At 33.9% G+C, this 26,235-nt stretch overlaps 1 protein-coding gene across 5 annotated transcripts in view; it reads right to left on the bottom strand.

Moving 5' to 3' along the window:
- Positions 1–2,155: 2,155 nt before the first annotated feature.
- The window catches only part of LOC149786714 (cryptochrome-1-like), a 51,190-nt gene continuing 27,110 nt past the window's right edge, over positions 2,156–26,235 (bottom strand). Inside the window, exons 9-14 of one of the 5 annotated variants that reach the window (XR_016425014.1) lie at positions 25,764–25,915; positions 20,253–20,455; positions 15,805–15,858; positions 8,592–8,717; positions 8,042–8,148; positions 2,156–7,166 (exon numbers count right to left, since the gene is read on the bottom strand). Coding sequence is in view for 3 of the 5 variants with exons in the window: in XM_089977213.1 (XP_089833339.1) it covers positions 8,135–8,148; positions 8,592–8,717; positions 15,805–15,858; positions 20,253–20,455; positions 25,764–25,915 (549 nt within the window). In the remaining 2 variants the exon portion in view is untranslated. Of the gene's footprint in view, positions 8,718–15,804; positions 15,859–20,252; positions 20,456–25,763; positions 25,916–26,235 lie in introns of all 5 variants that reach the window. The other 4 variants (XR_016425015.1, XM_089977213.1, XM_089977214.1 and 1 more) reach the window with 4 other exon arrangements.

Below are 26,235 nucleotides of genomic sequence, written 5' to 3'. Positions count from 1 at the left end.
TCTGGAAGTGGAAAGACACAGTTGTTACTTAATCTTATAATGAGATGGTTAAAGTGGGATAAATTGTATTTGGTAGCCCCATCAGTTGATGATCAACGATGTTATGATGTGCTCAAGGATTTTAATGAAAACGCGCGAATAGATAAAGATAACGATGTTATCGAGTTTTTAACCGATATTGATGAAGCACCATCAGTAGATTCCATAGACGGATTTATTAATAATTTAGTTGTATACGACGATGTGATGCTGGACAAACAATCAAATCCAGCTAAGATTTTTTCTCGAGGTAGACATAAAAACACCGATGTCATTTATATTACTTAGCAATACACACAAATACCAAAAGTGATCAGAGATAACTGTAATATTTTAGTTGTGTTTAATGGAGTTGATACACACACGATGAGAAATATTCATCAAATTTGGTGCAGCGGTGACATGGATATAATTAAATTCAGAAACTTCTTTTCACGAGCACAAGCTACTCCGCATGGATTTATAACAATAAATTTGCACGATCCTAGAACAAGATATCGTATTGGACTTGATAAAATATTTGGATAAATTAATAGCAGCAGAGAGGGTGGGACCTCAAGTTGGTTCGTTTTTGTAATGTATTCACCATCAACAAGTTTTTAGTTGGAGAAATAACGTGGACTAACCCAGAGGAGGACTTTTTGAGGAGAACTCTTTGAGAGAGCCTCTGTAGTTAGTTATTTTGATTTTTAAAGTTATTAATCCTTTTTTTAAGGAAGGCTTATTTCGGTTTTTGGACACTCCCAAAAGTCGGTCTGTTCACCCTCTCTGCTGCTACTTATCTTATCAACTGAAGTCACTAACCCATTTTCTTTGGTCACATCAAGGACTGCTGATAGATTCAATACACTTTTTTTTTTCAATCATAAGACTTATGTACAAAGAAGTTAATTAAAATTGTTTCTTTGTTGGTTGGTTTTATTATTGGATATATCAGGACATGAAAATGCGGTCTTTCCCATGGACACACTGAGGCAGAAGATCGAAGCTGGCAGCAATCCCATGATAGACAGATTACAAGTCCAACACTCAACAAACTGAGCTAATGCACCTCCTTAAAAACCATGTTAATTGATAAACTTTATATTTGATCATTGGAAGGTAAAATTTAAAACTTGATGGATTTTGTGAAAAAGAAGATATTGATGTGTTTTTTTTAAATAACTGTTTTATCAGCAACTATTGGTGGACACAATGTAAAGGAAGGAAAAGGCGACAAGCAGTGGTTTGTGGTGATAAAAGATGGTCTGGTGTATGAAATCTGGAGTATTATTATCTATAACTGCTTGTGAAAGTGTGTGAGTTGGCATGCACTACTCAATGGCATGTGGCATAAGCAAATTCCATCATAAAAAACCTTCAGCACTAAGACTTCCATAGTAATTGAATTTTTTTTCAAAAACCTGTAGAAGAAGCTGTAATATTGACGTATGAAGTAAGTAGTCTTGACAACAATATTACAATAAATATTAGTTTATAAGATTTTAATCACACATGATAGATCTGAACAAAGCATTCTATAATTTAGGCATGTAGCAAGCCATCTAAATTGTAAGGTCCTTATTTTTTTACTCATTGTAAAACCACCTATTTAGTATACAAATGATAGTCATCTATTTAAAGTACTTTTAAGATTTTAATCAATATAGTGAAGGCACTGAAGGTTAAAGCGATACCAATTGTACATAAATCCTAACAGAAAAACACAAATCTAAGAGATATTGCTATGTGCTGTCCTTTACTACCAAGGGAGATAACTATTATAAGGTCTAATCATTGACCTAAATCCGAATAGCCTCCATCAACATATAAAATTAACCTGAAATGCTAGTGGCTCAATGTTTTCATTAATTTTATCAAGGTAATACAGTTGATTACTTTTACTAGTAACAGAAACTACACTTTTTAAAGAGAATGAATTCTATGCCACAGACTTGGAGGTATTTCAACCCTCCATGTTATACAATTATATGAGTTGGGATGTTCCTTATATACCTCAAAGAATAAACATTCAAACATTGAATGTCAGTTATTTTATGAGTCAATGGAGTTTAGAAGTGTGGAACACATTTATTACCAAATATTTTATTTCATAATGTACAAGACAAAGATGTAGGAGTATTGACTCTTTAATATTTGATGCTGTCTACAGATGCAAAACATACAGTGACACATTCTTTACGTATCAAATCTGCTGTAAATACAAAAATACAACAATGCAACAATAAATAGACACAAACATACATGTGCACTTTTCACTGTATGAAAAAGAAAAAACAAAAAATAAACTGACAATTATTTTTGTTGTGACTTGGAAAGAATGAAATCTATTCATATAATGAAATTTTTGGAAGCAATAACTCAATGTCATGATTCATGATTTTAAAGATAACAAATGTGGTACTCAGTGATGATAAGAAGAGTTGATTATTAAGTGTGTAATGAAAATGTGAACGTAAGGCAGGTATTACTCTACTTTGTAAAAACTAAAACTCAAGCTACATGTATTTGAAGCATGAAGCATTTGTTAACAACTTTATGTCAAGATTCATGATTTTAGAAGGTTGGTAACAACAAAAGCAGATATTTAAAGGTACAATGAAAAAATGAACATAATACTTAATTAATGACCAGCATCACGAATCTTTTTCTTTACCCTGAAGGTATAAATCTTATATGCTTTTTGGTTTGACTGGTGTTTTAAACCATGACAACACAAGTGGGTTATTTAGTGCTTAGGCAACTGGAGCAAAGTGCCTTGCCCAAGGACATACTACTGTAGCCAACCCAGACTGTAGGATTTGAACCAACACCCTTTCAGTCATGAGTATGGCATGCTAACCACTGAGGCTCAACAATATTATTTGTAAGAATAATAAATCTAACCACATGAAGCATACTGACATGAAATTATATGTAATACATACTAACGTGTATTTTCTATGTTCATTATACACCGCTCCCTCGATAACTCGCGATCCCGCTTATAATGCAGTGTCCGTCTTGGCTCCTGATTTTTTCCAGAGAAAATGTATTTAAAATATCTTTAAAATATGCTGAACATGAAAAAATTACGATAAGAATTGATAAATTAAACCATGATAAATTGCTCGTTTTATCATCGAAAATGGTGATTAAAGCCTGTAAAAATATAATCCATATTTTGAAGAAGAATTAATTTCAGAGATCTCAAAAATGCTTAATTACGCATATTTGGATGCCAATTTTTGATCTGGGACGCAGAAAATCACTGAGGCGGGAGTCCTCCGTACGCATGTAATAGGTGGCGGGAAAATTCAAAGATTTGCCGGTCCTGTTTCAGCCACCTGCTTTGTGGGAAAATGTGTTGATCAGTTAACTGTGCTGATATTTACAATGACAGAATTCAGTGACTGAAAGACTCTTTGATGTACTGTTGCCATTTTATAAGAGTACATTAAAAAAAAAAAAAAGAACATGATGCAACAGCTAGGCGGCTAGTTCAAAGGCTTTGACTAGCGGCCGAGTGAGAAAATGTACTGATACTTAGTGATTGAATTCAGAGGCAGAAAGACCCAGTTTTAAAATCCTAGCGAGATGTCTGTTTAAAGATATCATATATTATGTAAGTTTTTATGATAAATAGTTGTCAGTATACTGTAAATAAACAGTCTGGTGAAATAGCAATCAATGAAAACTTCTGGTAAATGCTAACAGGTGGCAACAGAGAATGACAAAAACACCAATTAAATGTCTTCCTGTGTGAAAGTCACGTTCTAATCCTTTAATTCCGTTTCAGTGTAAACATTATAATCACAACATATTCTGTTCATTGAAAACATGAAAAGAGTCAATCGACCGTCACATCGAAACTCGTGAGTACTTCTGTGAGAACCTAATTACATGTAAAGGCCGGCTTTGTTTTGATCAACAACTTGGGGAAGTGTTTGTTGCATTAAAAAAAAAAATCGATTACAAGAGACCTCGGGTGCTGGATTAAGGGTCTTGGAGCTGCCTTTGACGTAAAGCAAAACAGTAACAGAGACAACGACGATGATAGTGACTTCGAATGTTTCAGTGAAATTGATGTCATTAATGCCGAGGCTGTTTGGGAGAAATTTGTACAGACTCATGGTCCTGAGATGTGCGTTTCTCTTGATGATAAGGAGGAGTGGATTTATGCTGACAATGATTGTCCCACAGCCGAATACATGTCAGATGAAACTATAATTATTTCTATAGCGAACAAATTTGCAGCAGAAGACAATTCTAACTGGAGTAACACAAGTGTTGAAAGTGATGCAGACGCAGATGTTGCACCCCCACCCCTCTGCACAGGAAGCAATCAAATATTTTGATATTGCCATAAGGTGGCTGGAGACCCAAAATGTTGACTACGTAAAGCTCATGCAGTTGAGAAATCTGAGGGATTTTGCTTCGCGGCAGAGAAACCAAGGAGTAACACACAAAAAAAAATAACTGATTTTTTTCAAAAAGTGAATTGATATTTGTCAAGCGTGGCACAAACGGCAAGTATTAACTTGTTCTAATTTACGTTGTTTTAAATTTGTAGACCAATTAAATATGTCTGTACTGATTAACCCTTATTTTTTTTGTTTTCCATTTTACTTCTATCACATTCAAAAATATTTATCTATCTATCGTTCGATCGACACTGTTTCTCGAAAAGAGTCGATCTTTTGTATATAAAAAAAAACGTCTAATTTGGATCAAACAATAAAACTAGAATGTATCCAATTCAACATAAAAATTTGTGACGTAGTACACAATGTGTGAAGTGGTACACATGTTAAGCGAACGGAAACCACGTGGAATAATGTTTTCGATGATCGCCTCAATATACTGTAATTTATCCTGAAATTAATGTTGTCCTATGAGGAAATAATAAAGTACACCGTTATGAAGAGCTATTTATTAACATTTAATCTCAGAACGATTATAAAGTGAGTATTCAAGAGTATAATCTGCCTACCCCCGCCCTTATTTCTCTGTTATGTCGTCAATCACTTTATTGGTTTTGGGCTTATTTTATAGGTCCCTCGATAACTCGCGCCTCACTTATAGTGCGGTCGATGTTTCTGGACCCTGATGTGCGCGAGTTATCGAGGGAGTGGTGTATCAACATTATGTTTGGCACAAATATAATGTAACATGGATGAATTACAACATCAAATGTGCATGATGGCCAAGTGTTCAGACATGACACCTGTTCCACATTTGGTACAATATAATAAGTATGATATTACAAGATATGTTAAGTTATTCTGACTTGTATTATTCTTCACATCAAGAGCAAAAATTACAAAAATACAATGTGACCACACTTTCACACTTTGGCTGGGGTCCATAGAACATGACCATATTATGTACTGAACTGTGTTATGACCAACCAAGTTAGTCAGCTGAAGACAATGGTCTGGAATGGGGAGGGTAATAAAAACAGGTGCAAAAATACACGTTATTGATTAAATGAAGGTAAAAATAGTCTGAAATACACTTGTACATTGACAACTTACATTTGTGTATTACAATCCAAAATGCACTGAACGTATATATGAAAAATCCATGAATCTGAGTATAAATCAAATTCATGTATCAGTCATATCCCATTAGAGAACACAATAACATGTATATAGAAAAACAGCAGTCGTGACCATTTGGTAGTCACGATAATCAACAAACACATCACAAAACAATTCACTACAATATTCATCGTTGCCAGGATCATGTGGCTATAGTTGTTTATGTGCTACATGTACATGTACTTAAACTGGCCTAGATTTTAGTCAGCTGGATACATCTATCAGTTTGCTGAGGCTACCAAGGGGAAAAGGCTATTCATTGGGAAATGAAAACGTGAACAAACTAACAAGTTTAACAAACAACTTTACATGATGCCTCACCTTCAATTACCAGGTATCTGTGGTTTCCAAGGATTGGAAATTTAATTTTTGTTTTATGCTGCCAATGGTAGTAACCATGAACATAAACTTTTTTCCTGCAAAAAGGACATTTTCACAGCACAATAAATATGTTCCAGCCACTTTGTAAAATGCAACAATCGATCAGATTCAGTTGCTTTTATTTAAGACGGCACTGACTTCCTTAGCTCAAAGGTGCTTTGTTGTTATGGAAAATTGTAGTTGGCTTGCTTTGATGAAAGGTGCACATTAATGAACTCACTGCTAAAGGCCAACTACGTAGGAACATGTTTAACTCTGATCACTGGTCAACTGTTTCTGCAACTTGGTTGTGGTCATGTGATGTCACAGTTCTGACCGAAGTCTAATCAGGCCTTTCCCTTGGTTAAAATTGTGGCAAGGTGGATAGGGGTGTGTCCCTGAACAAATAATTCAGTTATGGTTATGTGGCATTTGTATTTTGACTAGGTCTAATTGGACCTTTCCCTTGGTTATAAAATCATGGTAAATCAGATAGGTTAATATCCCTATACACAGGTATAATGCATGTCAAAAAGAAATTTAACCACTAAATAAACTAGTTTAGTTAAAGTAGCAGTAAAACTTTATTCATTTTAAATGCCTATGCCTGAATGAAGTTTATATCAAGTTGTATGAAATCTGTCATTTATTTAATTCATAGTCAATACTGGTGAATGTAATTTATGGCAGTGATTTTGTATCTATTCAAAGATGTTTTATATTGTCATTTTTCAGTTTTCAATATTTTACAGGTTCTGTGTACCTTGTTCTTGCATATTCATTAGTCATAAAAAAGATAGTAACATAATTTAAATTTAAATTGTATTCCCTTGTTATGAATCATTTTTCAACTAGAACCTATTCCCCTCTTTTGGGGGATTAAGACTAATGTTTGTCGGTCAGTTCAAGTCAATGGACTGGTCCCATTGTGCCAGTGTTTTTCTTTTAAACCAAATATTGCAAACTATGTTTATATACAGAATAAAAATGTTGGTGTTGAGAAATCTCTTTGTGCATCTCCACCTGCTACATTAATAAAAGTTTCAGACTGAAATAAATTCATGAAATGATCTTCCTGTGTTGCCATCTAAATATTCTGGGCAATGAAATCTTGACTAGAACAGGCTCCTCAAAACACACCACTGCTTTCATTCAGATTATTCATCACACTATCCGCTGACAAATCTGGGTCAATGCAAAAGACATAAAATTATGTAGAATAGTGAAGACTAGGACCTGTGTATATTATATATGGGCATATCCGAGTCTACTCTGATTGAAATGGGTACAATTTACACACACAGAAATATGGAATGTGTGGCACAGCATAAATTTGACATGTAATGGAATTTTATTATATACAGGCAACTCTCTATGTGACATAATTATAAAATTGGATCTTTTTTAGAAAATGAAAGAACTGTATTTAATATTTTTCCCTTGGGAATGTATCACATGTAGGAAATATGTACAAATGTTTTAAAAATGATTGCAGTAATATCAAATATGAAATGAAGATTTATATTTCTAATTCTTCTCGTTTATATATATATGCTGTTTTGACAAGGAAAAGTCAAAGATGATAGTTCTTGCACATCAACAGAATGACTAACATATTTGTTATGAAAGAATGGCTGGTACCAAAGTGCATCATTTTAAAGCGAGTTGTTTGCTCAACTGTATGCCATTTAATTTATTTACTCTTTTTTGTTTTGTAGAAAGTATATAAATAACATGATTTCTTAATTTAAAAAATGACAAGTTTAATTCATTTTTTTCAAATTCTCTTAATTAAAATCAATGAACTTTTGACAAATTCAAGAAGCTTTTAATGAATACAAGAATTTTTCAATGATAAATAAGATAATTTTCTTGGCATTCAAGTAATTCTTACATTTCTCACTTAAAATCTTAACTATAACACATAACTGTCATCACCTTCACTACAGTTAAAGTGATACCCATATCTCACCATATTGTTGCAGATGAGAGAAAAGGGCCTATATGTTATCTACTAAAAAAAGACAAAAATCATGTCTACTAATATATTGCACACTAACCTGAAGACATCAAAAAGGATGTCTGTCCAGCTGCCTTAAGCAACAGATTTATCAGTACTAGATCTTTGGATGCCAACTGGATATAGGTGATTGTTATTCTGGAGTTTCTGAATTTTTAAAATTGAGCAAATTAGCATAACAAAAATGGGGCAAATCACTCGTATGTATGATGTATGTAAAATGTGTTGCATCTTATACCTTGAAAAAATGATACTTTTGAGAAGTTTGTGTTTTTCCAGTTTCGTCAAAAATCTTATGCTTACATTAACAATAATTTGTTGTTCCATGGAGAATTGGCAAAATGTACAGCTGTTCTACATCTGATGTTTACCCTAATCCAGGTTAATATCATAATGTCAATGGGAACAGTCTGTGTAAATTTAAAAATGTACACAAAATAAATTTATATTCCCATTATACAGTGACCAACTTTATGAAAACAGTCATCATCTCAAAGTGAAAAGTGAAATTTCATCTTCTATTCTTTTCTTCTGTCTATTTACTTAAGTTATTAGCTTTATTTTCTTCAAAGGAATTTAACAGTTTGTACTGTTGCCTGTGTTATCTTCATCTGAAGTGTGGCCAAGTTTACTCATGGAATCTCCTCCAAGAAGTATGGCTGCCTTCGATGGTTTGTTGCCTGATATATGATTACTGCAAGACGTAATGTATGAAACTGAAATAGAATAAATATAAAAGTAGTCATTATTTTTTTAAAACTTGATTTACAATGAATCCACTATTTTTCATGGGAACATTTTTTGATCAAATTTATATTTGCTATAAGCAATAGTAACAATCTTAATAACAATGATCCTTCTCTTGAAACAACATGACCCAATCCATTCCATAATTTTGATAATTCATAAATTTAATTTCTTCTAAACTTGTCTTTAGTTTTACACAAGTTTTACACAATACCATGGAAACTGATATGCACCAAAACTTCTATGCACAAAAATTGCATACAATGATATGCATGAAACTAAATGAATTGACTGTATTTCATATTCATTGTAATAAAAAAAAATCCCACTATATAGTATATAAAGGAGTATCAAATGCTCAGGGATTGTATTTGATTACCATATTACAGAGGTAATGGGTTCACCCAAAGGACAGGTACTGACCAAAGACTGAAAGTGTTGCACACATAGAACTCTCTGGAATGAACCTGGGGCTATTGCAGTGCAAATTGAAAATGTTAGCAATGTAACTGATCAATATAATGAACAATTGTTTTACTCTAACAAGAGCTATTTCTATATATCATGGACAGGAGGCCCAAGTGCATTTACACATAATATTTCTCACCTACCTAATTATGTTGTATTTAATTAGAAAGATTGTATGAAAAATGCAAATGGGGGGGGGGGGGGTCATCTTAATGCAATGGTCATGGAATCTATATAATCTCTTTTTCAATAAATCTTCTGATTAACAACCCAATCACTAAAATCTCCTCATACCCATAATTAACACCAGGAATAAACTAGCCAAATATTTTGGCTAGTTCAATGCAATGAGAACAAAACAAGTATATCAGGTATTTTTCTTCTGAACACAATGAAATTTCAATTGGGCTGTGAATAAATTATTTTTTTAATTGAATTAATTGTTATTTAAATTCTGTCAATGAAACCCAAATCAATACATAAAATGTATTAATTTAGTGTTCATTTAATGATTTTTAAGTTCATTACAAACTTTGGATATTGCTTCTCCATAATGAACACAATCTACGAAACGAAGCTTTTTATGCACCACGTAAGCCTTCTACTTGGTTCCTTAGCTGTCCTTGTTTACATTTGTGAATGAACATGATAAATCACTGATTAATGTTGAACAATTAAATTTAAACACTGTTCAATTAACTGAATTAAGAGATGAAACCAAAACATGAATTTCACTTGATAAGACTACTTTAACTTGTACAGTAGTAGTACGAGTTTGTGTTCAAAAGTACCCCTCGCGAAAGGCCACCTGGCTAACGCAACCAGCATATTAGTGCAATAATATAAAATTTACCCCTCACAAGCGGCCGCATTTTATTTGAATATGTATCCAGAACCAGTATTTTATTCATAACGTGTGTTAAGTAATCCAATTTCTGTTTCCCCGATGTCAGGTTTTCGTTACTGAAAGAAGTGTTGAGTAAAGTACATTTACCACTAAGGTTAATATTATATCATTTACGCCTCACGAGAAGCCAAATTTATTCCATAGAAACCGAGAAAGACTCAAATTTTAATCCATACAAAAGGGTACGTACATGTAATCCAATTAGCCTTACTGCTGTGTTATCATAAGATGTCCGGTTTAGTCACTGATAATTGTTAAAATTACAATTATTGAACAGTAGTAACAGCTGAGAAGTGACAGTATCGATGTACGATACACAAGTCAGCAGGAAAATGGTTTGATAGCCTTTATGGCTTTCCTTAGTAAGATGTTGAGCTTGTTCACTTTGATAATTAGTGGCTATTACTACTGACAATAATTGTCAAAATTACAAATCCTAACAGCTGTGAGGTCAAATCTGTGTGATGTTAATGGTACATATCGAAGCCGTTTTGGCTTCTATCACTTAGTGTAAAGAAACGTATAAAAACAATAGGGTACCAGACTGCGACTAATGAATCACGTGACAAGATCACTTCCTTTAAAAACATACGGCAATTTGTTTAGATGCATACAAAATTGTTTTATCAGTATTGTAGTTGGCAATATGAATAGTTTACTGCAACAAGATCAACATGTCATCGAGGAAAATAAAAATTCTCAGTTTGGAGGAGAAAGTGAAAGTAATTCAACTGACGTGGGGGGGGGGGGGAGAGTCGTCGAGGATCCTTGCAGAAAACTAATGTCAGGAAGACTCAGATAAACAATATCGTGAAAGATAATGCAACAATTCTGCAGAAGTGGGAAGGTGAAATGGACGGAGAAAGGAAGATTGTTTGAGCCAGGAGACGTTTGTTTCCTGATTTGAATGACAAGAAAAAGCAACAACTTTGTCAGTTGAATTGGGTAATGACGACTTTACTGCAAGTAACGGATGGTTGCACAGATTTCAAGTGCGACACAATATTAAGTGTTCTGTCCTTAGTGGAGAATCAGCTGATGTTAATAATGAAGTTGTCGAAGACTGGAACAAAAGACTAAACGATATATGCAGGGGATATGACAGCAAGGATATTTTTAATGTGACAAGAATGGTTTGTTTTTTAGACTGTTACCAACAAAGTGACAGATGATGTGAACTGTAACATAATTATAAAGACAGTTTTAAAACTGTATCAATGGTTATTCATAGCATTCTTTTGAAAATGATGACACAGTTTGTTTTACATTTATTTCACATCATGCATGTGATTTTTTAATGAAAATATTAAATATTTAAAATTAAATATACTTGTGACTTTCTTCATATGTATTTGCTATTCGCATTTGTCATCCCCCTCTAGAAAGGCCACCCGCATTATAAGGCCACTTCCCTGCTGCATTAGGGGTGGCCTTATAAGAGGGGGACTACTGTATTTATTTCTGAAAGTGCTGTCACTAGTAGGCATTACCATTAACAATATTTTCTCATATATTTTCATCTAAAAAACACAGTACTTTAAAAAAAATATATATGACTGCATTTTAAACATTTCAAATTTCATGAGGCTATTAAAAATTTCCAGGCACTATTCACTTTTTTCAGTGATAAAACAAGTATTATATCAAGGTTTCAACTGTCAATTTTGATCGATATTCAAGTTAAGTATTTAGGGTCCCTGTCTTTTTAAGAACAAATGGAATCCAAATTTGCCCCTGCATTATAAAAAGATTTGTGAATTATGTGGGTACATTAAAATGAGGCAGCAGTGTATATGATCTTTATATTTATTTTCTAGGGGCTTTTTTATATGCCATATTGTAGCCAGAGAGGCAGGGTTATCATCCCAGGCCCTATGGTAGCCAGATAGGCAGCATTATTGTGCTGAAGATTAAGAATGTGAGTCAATAGAATGGACTAGAAATAACACAGTAGTATTCAGGGTGGAATTCCATTATGGTAGTCAGATAGGCTGCGTTATTATCCCATGCCCTATGGTAGCCAAATAGGCAGCTTTATTGTCCCAGGCCCTATGGCAGCCAGAAAGGCAGCATTATTGTGCTGAAGATTAAGAATGTGAGTCAAGAGAATGGACTAGAAATAACACAGTAGTATTCAGGGTGGAATTCCATAATGGTAGCCAGATAGGCAGCATTATTGTCCCAGGCCCTATGGTAGCCAAATAGGCAGCTTTATTGTCCCAGGCTCTACAGCAGCCAGATAGGCAGCATTATTGTGCTGAAGATTAAGAAAGTGAGTCAATAGAATGGACTAGAAATAACACAGTAGAATTCAGGGTGGAATTCCAAATTCTATTTGGACCACATTCTTCACAGTGAAGTCGTGTAGACTGCACTTATCAACAAGGGTCAAGGATAATAATCACAGATTGATGTTGCATATTATACAAAAATAGCATGCTCAGGAATGACCTTGACAAATCTTCTCAATTTTAGTGATTACTAAAAAAATTGTCTCTAATATGTTTTTATAAAATCATGTTTAATGTCAATAACATAAATATTAAACCAAACATAACCAGTTTGTATCATAAAAGCTTTAATGTAATTATCTTGCTGTAGTTAACAAAAAATAGATGCAAATTTTAAGTCCAGATTTTGTTCTACAATGAAATGTTTTATGAAAACAGGACCAGATACCCAACTGAATTTTAAGTCAGCCAACCAGAGCTGAGGTTGTTATTTATATCTATGATTCCATGCAAACAGCTTTGATACTGATGTCAAATATGGCACCTGAACCATTGTCCCATTATAAGATATTTTACAATGGCCCTGATCTATTACCCATTATTATAAAATTTTACAATGGCCATATCTATTACTAACACATTATAAGATATCAGATATGGTTCCTAGTCTATTATCTATTATAAGATTGTAGCCCTGATCTATTATCCATTATAAGATTTTACAATGGCCTCTATCTATTACCCATTATAAGATATTTTACAATGGCCCATATCTTATTACCCATTATATGACTGTAGCTCTGATCTATTATCCATTATAAGATTTTACAATGGCCTCTATCTATTACCCATTATAAGATATTTTACAATGGCCCATATCTTATTACCCATTATATGATTGTAGCTCTGATCTATTATCCATTATAAGATTTTACAATGGCCTGTATCTAATATTCATTATAAGATATTTTACAATGGCCCATATCTATTACCTATTATTAAATTGTAGCCCTGATCTCTTATCCATTATAAGATATTTTACAATGGCTTGTATCTATTTCCCATTATTAGATATTTTACAATGGCCCATATCTATTACCCATTATTAGATATCAGATATGGTTCCTAATCGATTACCTATTATAAGATTGTAGCCAGTATATATTACCCATTATAAGATATTTTACAATGGCTTGTATCTATTACCCATTATTCAATATTTTATAATGGCCCATATCTATCATCCATTAGAAGATATCAGATATTGTTCCTGGTCTATTACCTATTATAAGACTGTAGCCCGTATATATTACCCACTATTCGATATTTTACAATGGCCTGTATCTATTACCCATTATAAGATATTTTATAATGTCCCATATCTATTATCCATTATAAGATATCAGATATGGTTCCCAGTCTATTACCTGTTATAAGATATTTTACAATGGCCCGTATCTATTAACCATTATTAGTTATCACAAATGGTTCCTATTCTACTACCTATTATAAGATTGTAGCCCGTATCTATTACTCATTATAAGATATTTTACAATGGCCCATATCTATTACCCATTATTAGATATCAGATATGGTTCCTAGTATATTACCTATTAAAAAATTGTAGCCCGTATCTATTACCCATTTTAAGATATTTTACAATGGCTTGTATCTATTACCTATTATTAGATATTTTACAATGGCCCATATCTATTACCCATTATAAGAGACCAGATATAGTTCCTAGTCTATTACCTGTTGTAAGATATTTTACAATGGCCCATATCTATTACCCATTATTAGATATTTCACAATGGCCCGTATCTATCATCCATTATAAGATATCAGATATGGTTCCTAGTCTATTACCAATTATAAGATTGTAGCCCATATCTATTACTCATTATAAGATATTTTACAATGGCCCATATCTATCATCCATTATAAGATATCAGATATGGTTCCTAGTCTTTTACCTATTATAGATATTTTACAATGGCCCATATCTGTTACCCATTATAAGATATCATATATGGTTCCTAGTCTATTACTTTTATAAGATTGTAGCCCGTATCTATTACCCATTATAAGATATCATATATGGTTCCTAGTCTATTAAACATTATAAGATATTTTACAATGGCTTGTATCTATTACTCATTATTAGATATTTTACAATGGCCTGTATATATTGTCCATTATAAGATATTTTACAATGGCTCATATCTATTTCCCATTATAAGATATCAGATATGGTTCCTAGTCTATTACCTTTTATTAGATATTTTACAATGGCCTATATCTATTACACATTATAAGATATGATATGGTTCCTAGTCTATTACCATTATAAGATATGATATGGTTCCTAGTCTATTACCATTATAAGATATTTTACAATGGCCTGTATCTATTATGCATTATTAGATATTTTACAATGAGCCATATCTATTACCAATTATAAGATATCAGATATGGGTCCTGGTCTATTACCAATTATAAGATTGTAGCCCTGATCTATTATCCATTATAAGACATTTTACAATGGCCTGTATCTATTACCTATTATAAGATATTTTACAATCGCCAATATATATTACCCATTATAAGACTGTAGCCCTGATCTATTACCCATTATAAGATATTTTACAATGGCCTCTATCTATTACCCATTATAAGATATTTTACAATGGCTTGTATCTATTACCCATTATTAGATATTTTACAATGGCCCATATCTATTACCCATTATAAGATATCAGATATGATTCCTGGTCTATTACCCATTATAAGATTGTAGCCCTGATCTATTATCTATTATAAGATATTTTACAATGGCCCATATCTATTACCCATTATTAGATATCAGATATGGTTCCTGGTCTATTACCTATTATAAGATTGTATGTAGCCCTGATATATTATCTGTTTTAAGATGTGAATAATCAAATGAATTTTTTTTTCTTCTCTGGGTCAGAAAAAAAAACCTGAATGCAGTTTTACATTTATTAGATATCCCTTCTTTGCGATATTATAAGTATTTCAGCAGTAGTGGTATTGAAATTTAAACCAAATTTAGATTTAAGAATATCAACACCTGGACATCAGTGAAATCCCCTAAATAGTTCTTGTCATAGTACATGTATGTAAGAATTATGGATTGATCACATGCATCAAACACCAAAGCAAACACCATCATGTAAAGGGTTAAATGGGTATGTAATTAAAATAGAGAACACAGTATGTGTAGCATATGGAATTTGAGTTGTTTAACTGTGATTTTAAGAATTTTTGGGTAGGGTATAAATTTTCGCAGATACTGTGGGCCCTAAAACCAACAAACACAATTTTTTGTACAAAAAAGGACCCCTTTTTCAATCCATAAATTTTTAAGTACTGAAAACTGACAACCTACAAAAATAAATGGAATTCAAACAAAAGAGAGCTTACTTCTACTGTGAGGATGTTTGCTATCATCTGTCAGTGTCTTGGTTATGACTGAAACTACAAAAAGAAAAGTATGTTATAAATAGTGTACACAATTACGTTGTCTTAAAATGCTGATTATCTATATTAAATCTAATCAAAGATGATCAGAGCTTATTTTCTGCATTAGATGATATTCAAAGAATCCAATATCTTTGTCTTGCTTTGAAATAATAGCCCTAACTTTTCTAATCTTGATCACCGACCTTTGACCTAAATTATCAATAGATATTTTCCATATTTATTACAAGGGTTCTATAGAAATGCAGTCTCTAACCAGTTCACTGTGTTACAGCAATCCATCCTTGAATCTGATTTGCAGAATCATTACAGGAAAACTTGAACACAGAATCCTGATGGTGATGTTGACACTCTTGTCAATGTTGGAGAAGTGATACTTCTGTACTGCAGTTGCTAATGTAGGGAAGATAATAACAGTCTTCTGGCAATTTAATAATACAGAGAGACAAAACCATTTGACTATTTGTATATAGGATTTAATAGTGCATCAGCATAATACATGATGTACAGTTCTGAGGAAGTTCAGGTACCCAAAAAAGGCACACAAAACTGAGATAAAGCCAATAAAACCCTTAAGATACAAATCCAACGAACAAAAATGCACTCTGTTAAAAAGATCCAATCCTCAGCTGGATCATCATCATGGCACATATCCCTACATGCCGACCCCTGGCAAGGAAAAAGTGTAATTCAAGTGGACAAAATGAGTAATCCACATACAATATGATAAAAATTAAATGATCCTATGTACAAAATGATTTATTTATTCCTCTGGACTTTTAACATCAATTACTGCTTTAGGTTTTGGAGATAACAGACTCTCATATTGCATTTCAAAACACTTTGTACCAGCTGAGACTATGAATGTTTTGCACACCAGCAGAGCACAAAGTTACAGAGCCTGGATCTGAATACAGCTTTACTTTTGTTAACAATACTGAACAATCCCTCACAGTCAGCAAAAGAAATTTATATCTTCCAGTTATTGAGTCTTTTATCTGGGAAATAAGATGAAAAAAATCAACTCTGTCCACATGAAGTACATTGTCAGGTAGAGTGCCAACTTGATACTTCAGGAGTTCTCCTTCTAATTTATCAGCAACCTTTCCTGCAGCATGGTGCATCATATGACAAAGACAACCTGATATGAACAATGATGGAGACATTTTTCATAATATAGAGTGCAACTCCTTTATGAATTTCAGTCATCACTGATGCAGTATCAGCTGAAAACCCCATAAAGTTCTGCCAACTTATATTTATTCAAAGCATTATCAAACAAATTAAAAAAAGTTTTCTCCAATGGAATCTACTGTTAATTATGGTAATGAAAGAAGAGCACTCCCTTTTTGTTGTCAAAGTCTCTTACACAGATTGGGTACAACTTTTTGTCATCATAATCACTACTCCTGTCTGTTGCAATTACTAAATGGCTCAATTTTCATGGCTTCTGCAATTTTAAGTGAAGTATATTCTGCTAAACACCTAATAATATTAGATGATTTTGTTCTTGCACATGCATATTTTCTGCAACTTTGGAATCAGGAAACATCCATTTGAACAAAGGACCCATGTAGCCTTCTACCGCTAGGGGTAGTCCGTGTTCTATTAAGAACTCGGTATATAATGCCTCTGCATTTATAAAATCCGTGTCCACAATTTTGTTCTGCTGTGAAAAAGAAGTTGCCTTAGTATTGGAGTTAGTAAAATGAGCTAATTCAAGGTTTCTTTGTTTTACCACCATGCCATTATTAAAATCCTTTCCACACAAGGGGTGTGAAGCTGCCCTAGAATGGAACGCTGTATTGTGTAATTCATGTTTTCATTTCTGAATCAACTTTTTGTTTTCCTAATCCATCTGAGAAATTATTTGAAAAACATTTTTGCTCTAACACACACATCGACTAGAATAAATCTGACTTGACTTTTAGCACCAAATACCTAGACTGGTTCTGTACCAGACATGAATTTGAACAAAGAATCCATAAGCAAAGATTACAAGTTAGAAAACCAGTCTGTTCTCTCCTAACTAAGCCATACAGCTGCTATAAATAGAAACTGAGGTCAAAAGTTTGAAAGAAGAACCAGCATGTTTCTTGGAAATAGGGCAGCTGCTATAAATAGAACATAATACTGTTAGGAAAGTGCACGCAAGTCTACGGACAAGCGTACTCTTATGTCATAGTTACACAGAAGCAGTCTTTTCTACAATACAGTCTCACAGAAGCAGTCTTTTCTACAATACAGTCTGTGGGATTAATTTTTTTTGGGAGGGGGATATACCGAAAACGTATAATCCGAATACAGTTACACACGACGCACAATTTAGTGAAAAAAATCATAATGATTATGCCAAAAACGTAATGGTGGGCATGTATGCATATCCCAGAGAAAAAAATCTGTCTCTCTTAGTCACCTTATGACGTGCAGGAGGTGATCAGTTAGAAAAAACTAGAGACTGATGATTGGCCAATGGCAAAAATTTTATAGCTGGGCCTACGTATTTTACCATTTAACAAAGATAAACTATATGAGAACATGAGATGACCAATGTTTGGAGTAAAACATATTTCTTTGATATTCCTTACCCAGTCATATTACAATAAGAGTAGATCCACTACTTTGCAAATCAAGCCCTTCCAATTTTTTTCTGAACCATTGAACTCTGAGCCTTTCATGTCTCTACTTATTGGAAGCTGTGAACTGAGATGGCATTGGATGCAAGATTGATGGAGCCTCCATATTTGCTGGTGCATTTTTTTATTCTCTTGCTTATCCAATTAACTTGTTTGGTCAGGATGGTCACCCATATATTTTCTGAGCATTGTGTAATTATGTCACAGGTATCACATAAAATGCATTCAATACAACTGAGATGGGTAACATGACGTGTGTGTGATTTGGATTTTTAATGTAGCTTTAAAACAATTCAGTCATATCGCTATGATGTCTGCAGTGTGGCAGTTTATAGTATTGTCTACCACTGGGGCATCATGCCACAGACATGTAGCATCATGTCCCACCCAGACACATTATCCTAATACCAGACTGACCAGTCCTAACACGAACCTCTTATGCTGAGCACTAAGCAGGGCACCTGCCAGTACCATTTTTATTAAGTCTTTGGTATGGCTTGGTCAGGGTTCAAACCAATGACTCCTACATCTGATGCAGATGCTTTAATTATGGAGTGGTCTGTTTATTGTAATACCAAGGGAGATAAAGTGTTTTTTTTTTATCTATGATAGATAAGAATGAGAAATGGACAGTAATACTTCCTTATGTGAACAACTTGACAATAACTAAAATGGTGAAAAGGCACCACTTTTAGAACTTTTGGTGTTTAAAACCTGTTTGGGATGGCTGGATTTGTGACATAGCACATGTACCTTAATGTATTATTAGGTAACGATTCTGAAGAATGAAGATATGTACATGTTGAACACATTTCCACAACTTCATTTAACTATCCAGCTAAATTATCTTTTCTGGATCACCCCAGTTATATGACATAGTAAAAGTCAAGTCCTTTTAAATCTAGTTAATTCTGATAACATCAATCCATCAAAAGACTGAAAGAAGAATTCAGGGAAACAATCTTACAGCTGTGGAAAGAACACTAATTTTGTAAGAGTTATAAAAAACACAGTCTCACCTATTAATCATGCCAGGATATTTTCTCCTGATATAAATCAAAACTTTTTCTTGATATTTTAAACATTATTACATTTGCTGAGAGGAAGTGATACCTTTACCTTGCCTTTGCTTTGCAGCCAAGATAATCAGCTTCTACGAGTTGAAATGTGATCTAAGAAAACCAGTCAGAGACTAACTTAAATTATTATCCATTAAAAAAAGTTAATAATATTTGACCATTCTTAAATTCTGGAAAATTCAGTAGATTCAGAATTTCTGAGAATATCATTTTCATGAATCAGTCGTATGATCTATATTGCGTGTGTGATTTGAATTTTTAATGTAGCTTTAAGAATTTTTCATTCATATTGCTATGATGTTTGCAGTGAGACAATTTATAGTGATGTCTAGCACTGGGACATCGTGCCGCAGACATGTAGCATGATATCCCACCCGGTCACAGTATTCTGACACCAGGCCAACCAGTTCTAACACTAACCTTTTAATGCTGAGCGCCAAGTGAGGCAGCTGTTAGTACCATTTTTGTAAGCCTTTGGTATGACTCAGCCGGGGACTGAACCCATGACCTGCCACATCCGAGGCAGACACTCTAATCACTAGGGATCTATATTGTACATGTGCTTGGTTTACTCAAACATGGATAATATTTTTTAAATATTTGATACCTGCTTTAAAAACATTGTATGGTCATTCAAATTTTCCAACTGCAGTCATTACAGCCTTCCAATACTAACCTCCCGAGGCTCTCATGGCTAGAATCTGGTACACCTGTTTCATGCGCTCCATATTCTGCCGACTGACCTCGTTATGGTCAACCATCGGTTGTGGGTAGTCCTTGCCAATAATACATTTGGCTGCGACTTGCACTTCATGAGGGGCTGTCCACGGCTCATAAATATACTTTGGGTGAAATCCCTTCAACTGTGGAATGTAATGCCTGTTAAAAAAAGAATCCACCACTCCTTTCTAAAAGACCATATATGTTGTTATGCTTTTAAAGGTAACTTAACCTCAATCACATGAACCCTAATTATCCATATTGTATAAAAATTAGCAATTATTCATCCATACTAATATTTTTTTGGCACGTAATCTAAAAGTTTGCTCAAGATGAGTATTTGATGCACAATCCGAAAACCATGCTGTTATGGGTGTTCTGGCACAATAACCATATTTTTTCTTCTCTAGTGATATTGTGTTTAAGTGTATGTAGAAACAAATAAATGGAGTTTTTAACATGTAGACTACAGTAATGCTCACTCAGTTACAGTTTGGTATATATCTGGCTAGTCAAATTTATCTGACCTCCATTTATCTGATAATTGCTTGCATATGATGCCAAAAATGGGAATGATTTATTACGTGTCATCCACACCTTTTATTACATAACCATTTATTCTTACATGCTTGATCTGGCATTCGATACTGCTGTTCAATCCATATTTCCATATCATAAACCCCGATTTGAACCACTTAGGTTCTTTCTTTGATGTCTGCGTGTAGATATTTTTAGACAAAATGAATAAAACTTGTATAAATCCCAATTTGTTTGTAATTGAATTCATAAAGTAAAGCTGAAAGTATTTAGAAATCATAAAGAGGGGGGTATGTAATAAAAAATCTGCATTTTGCTCTGAGTTGGATAGGAAAGAACTTGTTTGATATGGCTTAATACATTTCTGCCTCACGACCCTGATGTATCATAATACCATATCAAACTTGTTCTTTCCACTGAAACAGAACAACACACATATGCAGCTTTGTGTATGTATCTCTTTATCTGATCACTGCTTTCATTTGACACAAAAATGGTAACAATTTATTAAGTCATCCATAAACTGTATCCATTAAAATGACAATCACTTTCATATGATGTCAAAAGAGAGAATGATTTAATACAAGTCAACCATAAATAGTATTCATTTATCTGAGAATTACTTTCATAGGATACTAAAAATGGGATAATCACCTTTATCATAATTTTTTATCAACATTTAATTTGTTGTCAGATAACCTATATTAGACTGAGTAAGAAGAGTCAATCTTTTCACCCAAGTGTAGACTGCTCGCTAATGGTCCAAGTTAACAGTTTGTGCTGCTTTTATATTTTCTGATTGTCAGGAAAGATATCGATTAAGATTGCTGTGTTATGTCCACTTGACACTCTCAAAACAAAGATAAAGAATTTTAAGCAAATGATTACTGTATCATGTCCACTTGACACTCTCAAAACAACTGTATCTTGTCCACTTGACAGTCTCAAAACAAAGAAAAGTCATTTCAAGCAAACTGTATCTTGTCCACTTGACACTCTCAAAACAAAGAAAAGGCATTTCAAGCAAACTGTATCTTGTCCACTTGACAGTCTCAAAACAAAGAAAAGTCATTTCAAGCAAACTGAATCTTGTCCACATCACACTCTCAAAACAAAGAAAAGGCATTTCAAACAAACTGTATCTTGTCCACCTGACACTCTCAAAACAAAGAAAAGTCATTTCAAGCAAACTGTATCTTGTCCACTTGACACTCTCAAAACAAAGAAAAGGCATTTCAAGCAAATTGTATCATGTCCACTTGACACTCTCAAAACAAAGAAAAGGCATTTCAAGCAAACTGCATCTTGTCCACTTGACACTCTCAAAACAAAGAAAAGGCATTTCAAGCAAACTGAATCTTGTCCATTTGACACTCTCAAAACAAAGAAAAGGCATTTCAAGCAAACTGAATCTTGTCCACTTGACACTCTCAAAACAAAGAAAAGTCATTTCAAGCAAACTGAATCTTGTCCATTTGACACTCTCAAAACAAAGAAAAGGCATTTCAAGCAAACTGAATCTTGTCCATTTGACACTCTCAAAACAAAGAAAAGGCATTTCAAGCAAACTGCATCTTGTCAACTTGACACTCTCAAAACAAAGAATAGGCATTTCAAGCAAACTGCATCTTGTCCACCTGACACTCTCAAAACAAAGAAAAGGAATTTCAAGCAAACTGTATCTTGTCCACTTGACAGTCTCAAAACAAAGAAAAGTCATTTCAAGCAAACTGTATCTTGTCCACTTGACACTCTCAAAACAAAGAAAAGGCATTTCAAGCAAACCGTATCTTGTCCACATCACACTCTCAAAATAAAGAAAAGGCATTTCAAGCAAACTGTATCTTGTCCACTTGACACTCTCAAAACAAAGAAAAGGAATTTCAAGCAAACTGTATCTTGTCCACTTGACAGTCTCAAAACAAACAAAAGGCATTTCAAGCAAACTGCATCTTGTCAACTTGACACTCTCAAAACAAAGAATAGGCATTTCAAGCAAACTGCATCTTGTCCACCTGACACTCTCAAAACAAAGAAAAGGAATTTCAAGCAAACTGTATCTTGTCCACTTGACACTCTCAAAACAAAGAAGTCATTTCAAGCAAACTGTATCTTGTCTACTTGACACTCTCAAAACAAAGAAAAGGCATTTCAAGCAAACTGTATCTTGTCCATTTGACACTCTCAAAACAAAGAAAAGGCATTTCAAGCAAACTGAATCTTGTCCATTTGACACTCTCAAAACAAAGAAAAGGCATTTCAAGCAAACTGAATCTTGTCCATTTGACACTCTCAAAACAAAGAAAAGGCATTTCAAGCAAACTGAATCTTGTCCACTTGACACTCTCAAAACAAAGAAAAAGCATTTCAAGCAAATTGTATTATGACCACTTGACACTCTCAAAACAAAGAAAAGGCATTTCAAGCAAATTGTATCATGACCACTTGACACTCTCAAAACAAAGAAAAGGCATTTCAAGCAAATTGTATCTTGTCTACTTGACACTCTCAAAACAAAGAAAAGGCATTTCAAGCAAACTGCATCTTGTCCACTTGACAGTCTCAAAACAAAGAAAAAGCATTTCAAGCAAACTGAATCTTGTCCACTTGACACTCTGAAAACAAAGAAAAAGCATTTCAAGCAAACTGTATCATGACCACTTGACACTCTCAAAACAAAGAAAAGGCACTTCAAGCAAATTGTATCTTGTCCACTTGACACTCTCAAAATGAAGAAAAGGCATTTCAAGCAAACTGTATCTTGTCCACTTGACACTCTCAAAACAAAGAAAAGGCATTTCAACTAAACTGTATCTTGTCCACTTCACACTCAAAAAACAAAGAAAAGGCATTTCAAGCAAACTGTATCTTGTCCACTTCACACTCTCAAAACAAAGAAAAGGCATTTCAAGCAAACTGTATCTTGTCCACTTCACACTCTCAAAACAAAGAAAAGGCATTTCAAGCAAACTGTATCTTGTCCACTTCACACTCTCAAAACAAAGAAAAGGCATTTCAAGCAAACTGCATCTTGTCCACTTCACACTCTCAAAACAAAGAAAAGGCATTTCAAGCAAACTGTATCTTGTCCACTGGACAGTCTCAAAACAAAGAATAGGCATTTCAAACAAACTGTATCATGTCCACTTGACACTCTCAAAACAAAGAAAAGGCATTTCAAGCAAACTGTGTCTTGTCCACTTCACACTCTCAAAACAAAGAATAGGCATTTCAAGCAAACTGTATCTTGTCCACTTCACACTCTCAAAACAAAGAATAGGCATTTCAAGCAAACTGTATCTTGTCCACTTCACACTCTCAAAACAAAGAAAAGGCATTTCAAGCAAACTGCATCTTGTCCACTTCACACTCTCAAAACAAAGAAAAGGCATTTCAAGCAAACTGTATCTTGTCCACTTCACACTCTGAAAAACAAAGAAAAGGCATTTCAAGCAAATTGTATCATGTCAACTTGACAGTCTCAAAATAAAGAAAAGGCATTTCAAGCAAACTGTATCTTGTCCACTTGACACTCTCAAAACAAAGAAAAGGCATTTCAAGCAAATTGTATCATGTTAACCTGACAGTCTCAAAATAAAGATAAAGAATTTTAAGTAAATGATAACTCTATCATGTCCACCTGACACTCTCAAAACAAACAAAAGGCATTTCAAGCAAACTGTATCTTGTCCACTTCACACTCTCAAAACAAAGAAAAGGCATTTCAAACAAAATGTATCATGTCCACTTGACACTCTCAAAACAAAGAAAAGGAATTTCAAGCAAACTGAAACTTGTCCACTGGACAGTCTCAAAACAAAGAATAGGCATTTCAAACAAACTGTATCATGTCCACTTGACACTCTCAAAACAAAGAAAAGGCATTTCAAGCAAACTGTGTCTTGTCCACTTCACACTCTCAAAACAAAGAATAGGCATTTCAAGCAAACTGTATCTTGTCCACTTCACACTCTCAAAACAAAGAATAGGCATTTCAAGCAAACTGTATCTTGTCCACTTCACACTCTCAAAACAAAGAAAAGGCATTTCAAGCAAACTGTATCTTGTCCACTTCACACTCTGAAAAACAAAGAAAAGGCATTTCAAGCAAATTGTATCATGTCAACTTGACAGTCTCAAAATAAAGAAAAGGCATTTCAAGCAAACTGTATCTTGTCCACTTGACACTCTCAAAACAAAGAAAAGGCATTTCAAGCAAATTGTATCATGTTAACCTGACAGTCTCAAAATAAAGATAAAGAATTTTAAGTAAATGATAACTCTATCATGTCCACCTGACACTCTCAAAACAAAGAAAAGGCATTTCAAGCAAACTGTATCTTGTCCACTTCACACTCTCAAAACAAAGAAAAGGCATTTCAAACAAACTGTATCATGTCCACTTGACACTCTCAAAACAAAGAAAAGGAATTTCAAGCAAACTGAAACTTGTCCACTGGACAGTCTCAAAACAAAGAAAAGGCATTTCAACCAAACTGTATCTTGTCCACTTGACACTCTCAAAACAAAGAAAAGGCATTTCAAGCAAATTGTATCATATCAACTTGACAGTCTCAAAATAAAGAAAAGGAATTTCAAGCAAACTGTATCTTGTCCACTTGACACTCTCAAAACAAAGAAAAGGCATTTCAAGCAAATTGTATCATATCAACTTGACAGTCTCAAAACAAAGAAAAGGCAGTTCAAGCAAATTGTATCATGTCCACTTGACACTCTCAAAACAAAGATCAGGAATTTCAAGCAAACTGTATCTTGTCCATTTGACACTCTCAAAAGAAAGATCAGGAATTTCAAGCAAACCAAATACTTCTCCTACTGTAATTGATATACAGAATCAATGCAAAATATGATCTTAACATTAAGAGATTCATGATCTGGAGGGGTTAAAACTATATAGGTTGGCTCTTACCTAATAAAATCCCCTGTTGGGTCAGCTCTCTTTCCAAACCCGACTGGACAGTAACAATTAAGGAACTGCTGGAAAAATGAACTACAGGACAGCCATAACCACATGCCCGCATTTACACTCCAGTCAGCATCAAGCAATAACTTGTCAAACACCTGTCAAGAGAAAACGTTATTAAATAGATTCATTTGTCAAAGTCTGTTCCAGAATGAGATGGGGGAATCAGAAGAAAAAATTTGTGAAGACTTAACCATCCATCAATTTTTAACTGGGCAGGTCACATGAAAACAGCTTGGATCACCCATATATAATGGAAAAAGGAAGAGATTATGTTGTTGCTGTTTTGGGTTTAACACCATTTTTCAACATGATGGGCTATACATTGCAGGAGAACCAGGAAAAATCCCAGGAAGAACCACTGACCCATGGAAAGCTAATGGCAAGCTTTCTCACATACCCATGCTGGCCAAGCCTG

The sequence above is a fragment of the Sinohyriopsis cumingii genome, chromosome 12, assembly GCF_028554795.1.
Source record: "Sinohyriopsis cumingii isolate HCF-2022 chromosome 12, ASM2855479v2, whole genome shotgun sequence".
NCBI classification, from domain to species: Eukaryota; Metazoa; Mollusca; class Bivalvia; order Unionida; family Unionidae; genus Sinohyriopsis; species Sinohyriopsis cumingii.
The sequence above is the reverse complement of the archived record's forward strand: the minus strand, read 5'-3'. Positions and strand labels throughout refer to the sequence as shown.